General features: G+C 37.8%; 1 protein-coding gene across 1 annotated transcript; it reads left to right on the top strand.

Annotated features, from left to right (window-relative positions):
• The first annotated feature begins 1115 nt into the window (after positions 1-1115).
• LOC129226257 (protein krueppel-like) lies at positions 1116-1571 on the top strand. Its single transcript, XM_054860857.1, has one exon. The coding sequence runs from the start codon at positions 1116-1118 to the stop codon at positions 1569-1571; it is 456 nt and encodes a 151-aa protein (XP_054716832.1).
• Positions 1572-5626: the final 4055 nt, after the last annotated feature.

Below are 5626 nucleotides of genomic sequence, written 5' to 3'. Positions count from 1 at the left end.
GCCTCTCTTCAACGGAAAATACCAAAGTCCATTCGTGTACATATTGCGAAGAGATTTTTAGCTGCGGAAGTGACCTACAAACTCATTTGGGAACCCATGTGGAAGGGAAATGCTGCTCCTGCCAGGAACTTGCGAATAAATCTGTGATCAATCGAGTCGACGATAAATGCTATGTGTGTGAGCACTGCAGTAAAACAGTCACTTCCCCCAGTAATTTGAAGTCTCACATGCGCGTTCACACGGGTCACAAACCTTATTCTTGTCAGTATTGCGGCAAATCTTTCGCTCATCATAGTACTCTATACGTTCACGTGAAAACACATACCGGAGAGAAGCCTCACGTTTGCGACTACTGCAAGAAAGCTTTTATCTCTGCAAAAAACTTAGTGGATCACATTCGAATTCATACCGATGAAAAACCTTATTCTTGTGATTATTGTCAAAAAACATTCACTTCCCTAAACCTTTTGAAGTCGCACATGCAAGTTCATACGGGCGCAAAGCCTTTTTTTTGTAAGCATTGCGACAAATCCTTCGGCCATCGCAGTACCTTGAACGCTCACGTGAAAACGCATACCGGAGAGAAGCCTCACGTTTGCGACTACTGCAAGAAAGCTTACATCCTCAAGAAAAACTTAAGGGAGCACGTTCGAATTCATACCGAAGAAAAGCCTTTTCATTGTGAGCAATGTGGTAAATGGTTTACTTTTAAGTATTCGTTCAGGATGCACTTGAAGCTCCATTCGGGTGTGAGACCTTTTGTGTGTGAGCAATGTGGGAAAGCGTTTCAGACTCAAGGATGTTTAAATGAGCACTCAAAACGCCACACGGGCGAAAGGAAATTCTACTGCGGACAATGCGATGAGGCGTATGTTTGTAAAAACGATTTGAGAGTTCATTTGAGGTGTCATGCGAGCGGGAAGAAGTTTGCGTGCGGCCATTGCAGCAAGGAGTTCGGTACTAGAGCGAATTTGCGCAACCACATTCGAATCCATACCGGCGAAAAGCCGTTCGCGTGCAAGTATTGCGGGAAGAGCTTCACCCATCGCAAGTCTCGCCTGACGCACGAGAAAATCCACACGGGGGAGAAGCCCTTTCCCTGCGATCGGTGTGGGATGACGTTTGCGGAGAAATCCCTCCTCAAGAACCATCTGGGGATGCACGACGGAGAGAAGAGATTCTTCTGCTCCTATTGCGAGAAGGGTTTCCTTCGTAAGACGAGCCTGACGGCTCACATCGCGATTCATACCGGAGTGAAGCCTCATGCCTGCGAATTTTGCCGAAGATCATTTGCTCAAGCATACCCCCTGAAAGTCCACATGAGGATACACACGGGAGAGAAGCCGTTTGCCTGCGAGTACTGCACGATGAGATTTCCACGAATACAGGCGCTGAAGACGCACTTGAGGACTCATACCGGAGAGAGGCCTTATCACTGTGAGTTTTGTGGAATGTCTTTCGCTGTAAATGGCGCCTTGAAGAGGCATTTGCGTAGGAAGCATGCCCAGGTGAAATCCGAGTCTGTTGCGCCGAATGTTTCCGATGGGCTTGTGGAGACTGACACGCTCTAAAGCACTTAATGTATCTGGAGATAATTTTCAGCTGAGGACATTCCATTCTAGATAGAGGAGTCTGATTCTATTTTTTTTTTCTTTGTAAAATATTTTGCTTCATTTCTGTTGTAGTTTTGTTGGATTAAATCAGAATTACATTAATTTTACAAATACAATACAAATACAAAAGTGACGACCAGCAACAGGCTCTGGGCCCAGCTAGACTGGTCCTAGTCAATTTACAAACCCCAGTGAAGATCAATGGCCCTCTTAAAACTATCTACTCCCGTGCTTATTACCACCTCTCCCGGTAAGCTGTTCCAAGGTTCCACTACCCTGCTATAATAATAATTTTTCCTAATATCAGTGTTAGCCTGAGATTTAAATAGCTTAAAATAATGACCCCTTGTGCTGTTTTCAGTGCTAAGCAGTGGTGTAGTTTTGGAAAAAAAAAATGGGAATGTTAACTGATACAAGCATATAAATGTTACAACCAGCAAGAGGCACTGTGTTCCACCTAGGCTCGTCTTAGTCAATGTACTAGTTCTCAATTAGAATCAATGGCCCTTTTAAAACTATCTACCCCCTTGCTCATTACAGCCTCTTCCAGTGATCTGTTCCATGCTCCCGCAACACTGCTGAAGTAGTAATTTTTCCCACTTCTAGGAAACTCAGATTTGAATGGCTTGAAAAAAAAAAAAAAATAACCTTTCGTTCTTTGTGCAAAAATTTAAAATTTTTTGCCTTTTAAGTCAGGTATTGTAAATTCTATCTGAAACCCCCCTTACCAGTGGCACACACAGGGAGAGGGTCCAGGGGATCCGGACCCCTTGAGTTTTTTTTTTGATTGACCATAATCCTATGTATGTAGTATGTAAAAGAAGTCCCAAGCAAGGGGTAACAATTATTTCAGATTTTTATAAATTAAAGTATAAAATTTATTGTCTCTCTTCCTTCCCCTGCGAGATCGAACTGTATGTGAATATTATAAATTGTTATATAGTGATGGCTTTGCTGTTTTTATCTTATATCTTTAAACGAGCAATTTTTGTGGGTATGTATATATATTTATATTTCGTATTTCAAAAACGGCGATTTGGATGAAATTTTGGATTTAATTGTAGTTTTGCATTCCAAGTTCATCTACATCAGTGTTTTTTCTGCAAATACGCGATTTTTTACAAAAAACAGTTTTTTAATATAAAGTCTAATTAAGTTAAGCCTTGAAGTAAACTGTGAATTGACGCATCAGGCAGACGATTTGCAAAACTATAACAATGAAAATTTGTCTCTTCTTGCTTTAAAGCTTTAAACTCATAGACTAATAATAAGAGTAGACCGAGCTTTCTCATTCTTGCTGATAAAGAAAATTGGTTCATAGATGTATCATGTGACTAGTGGAAGGGCTTGGCGAAGACTCTGGCAGCATGGTTGCTAGATGGCAGCATTATCTATAGTTTGGCACTCGACATGTATTTTAAGACAATGTGTTTTCATTAAAAAAACTTCCAGGTGCAGAGATAGAACTGTTTTTCTTTTAGTTATGCATTATTTTGACATTAGTAATAGTTTTTGATCAGTTTTCGGTAATTTTTATTTCATTTGGAGCTGTCAGCGTTGGCGTGAACGAAATGGCGTAAACGTTTTGCGTTAACGCAAAAATGTACTAATCGGTATCTTAAATTGAAACTGTAGGTAAAAATCTTACCGTTTGCTGATTCCTCTTGGTCGCTTGCATCTTTTATTGCTTAGAGAGTTATTGAAATTGACTCAAGAAAATGCACAATACTATCTAAACGAAAAACTCACTATATTAACAAAATATTTACAACTTAGAATAACAAATTTACAAATCGGACTCCATAAAAGATCATTCTTCCGTGTTCCATCAATTCTATTTATTTTATTTCGCGCTGGCGTTGATCGTCTGCTACGATTAACGCCCGCTGTTGCTAGGATATCCACCAGTCACATGGTTTGGTTTATGAGCAGCAAAAGGGTTGCCATAGCTCGGTCTACTCTTATTATTAGTCTATGTTTAAACTTGCTTAGGGTTGCCAGGCTTGGCTGATAGTGGCCACTTTGGCTAATTTCAAACACACTTGGCTGAAAACAAATTCAAAAGCATTATGTAAGTCGATATAAGGCTTTTTTCTTTTTTTAAGTGAAACTATTGCTTGACAGTCCTATTTTATTTATTTATTTATTTTTTTCTTTTTACACTTCAAATAGTTTGACATATTTCTTAAATTACGCATCTAAATTTTATTTCGAAGAAACATATATCTTGAGACTGTTTATGTTTTGTTAAGACAGTTGTTATCATTTGTTGCAATGGTTTGTGCATCATCAGTTTTGATGGATATCATGCTGTATGTAGCATTTTCTGGCGTAAAGTGACCAACTACACTAAAAGTACTTATTCAAAAAGAAAATCTCGATTGGGATAAATTCGCGAAACGCATCATAGTATGAAAGGATTCGGTTAAAAACCGATTTCACCATAGCAAAACTGGCTTCAAGGTCAAAATATTTTAGTCACTACCAAGAAAATTGTATAGTGGAAACAAATGTGACAAATAGTTTAAAGCAAAATGTTGATTTAATTACATTCAGAATCTTCTCTGTTTGGTACTTTAGTGTTATAAGAAGGTCGAGTGCTCAATATTTCGTTAACAAGGAAGCTTTTCAAGCATATTTGGAAAAGTATTGAACCTTAAAAAACACGAGTTGAAAAAAAATAATTCTTTTAAAGCCGAGCGAGGCTCGGTCGTCCAGGTACTTTTTACTTTCTTCTATATCTTACTACTATTATATATGCGAAAGTTTGTCTGTATGGATGTATGGATGTATGTATGGATGTTTGTTACTCTTTCACGCAAAAACTACTGAACGGATTTTCATAAAACTTTACAATAATATAGCATATGCATCAGAATAACACATAGGGTAGTTTTCGTCGTGTTATGGGGGGCAAAACCCCCTTAGGGGGACAATAAAACACAATTTTTGTATAAATTCTCTAATATTGGGATGAAAAAATACTTGCACATATTTACATTATATGTCCATCGAAAGCTCTGATTTTTCTGCTGAAGATGGCACCTGTTCGAAATTTCTAAGTAGAATAAAAAACGAGTTATGAGCTTTTTAGTTCCATGTTCGAAGGCTTTCCTCAACTCAATACAGTATTTAGTGTATCATCTCAACTCCCTGTCGATAGCGGCAATTGTTGTATTGTTGACTATCTTTGCTTTTCGTGACTGCTCAAGGCTTTTCTCAAGTCAAATCTTGAAGTAAGATTCTTGCACAAGATTGGCAAATAATACATGATTTGGCTGATCATTTTCCACTTAAACGGAACTTTAATGTAATTAATGGTTTTTATTATTATTTATGCTGATTGAACGCTTACTCATTATCCAATCAACCAGCAGATCGCCAAAATTTTTGCAGAAAGATTTCCGTAGCTGATGCATTTGGCAGTTTTTTCAACGTCGCTGTTTTTGAAGCCGAAGACTACGTCATAATGTTTCTCAGCTTTCACCATGTGAACAAAATATCGCCAATCAAAGAATTTTCAAAAGACTTTTTTTTACTGTGTTAAATAATCCAGCAACTAAATTAGGCAAATCTATAAACAGCACAAAAACTTCCATTAATTTTCCTTTTTGCACAATTTCAAACAATCACCAGCTTTTACAACTTATTTTGGAAATATTTCGGATGAAACTGTTTAGCGCCATTTTATGGTGACCAAAAGTATCTCAGAATCTGGCGACGATATCTCTGTAACGAAAATTAATATCATATCGTTTTAAAATGGAAGGAAAGAAGGGGGGAGAATCATCAAAGGTACCCCAAAACGACTCTCGCAAATTCGGTAAAATCGCACCAAGAGCTCACAATGATTGAAATTTCCCAAAATAGCTAAAGCAAGTATAAGGGGATTACGAGTGCAGCTACTTTTTTTAAATCACTTCGTACTTCATTAGCCATACAGAGAAGGTTTTAGACTCCATGTTAAAAAAAAAGTATCAACAGATTAATCTTTTTAAACATGAGAATATTAA

This window comes from Uloborus diversus, chromosome 7, assembly GCF_026930045.1.
Source record: "Uloborus diversus isolate 005 chromosome 7, Udiv.v.3.1, whole genome shotgun sequence".
Taxonomy (NCBI): domain Eukaryota; kingdom Metazoa; phylum Arthropoda; class Arachnida; order Araneae; family Uloboridae; genus Uloborus; species Uloborus diversus.
This window is presented reverse-complemented; position numbering and strand designations above follow the sequence as displayed.

Coding starts and splice junctions, on each gene's coding strand:
- LOC129226257 (XM_054860857.1), top strand. CDS start 1,116: ATGACGTTTGCGGAGAAATCCCTCCTCAAGAACCATCTGGGGATGCAC.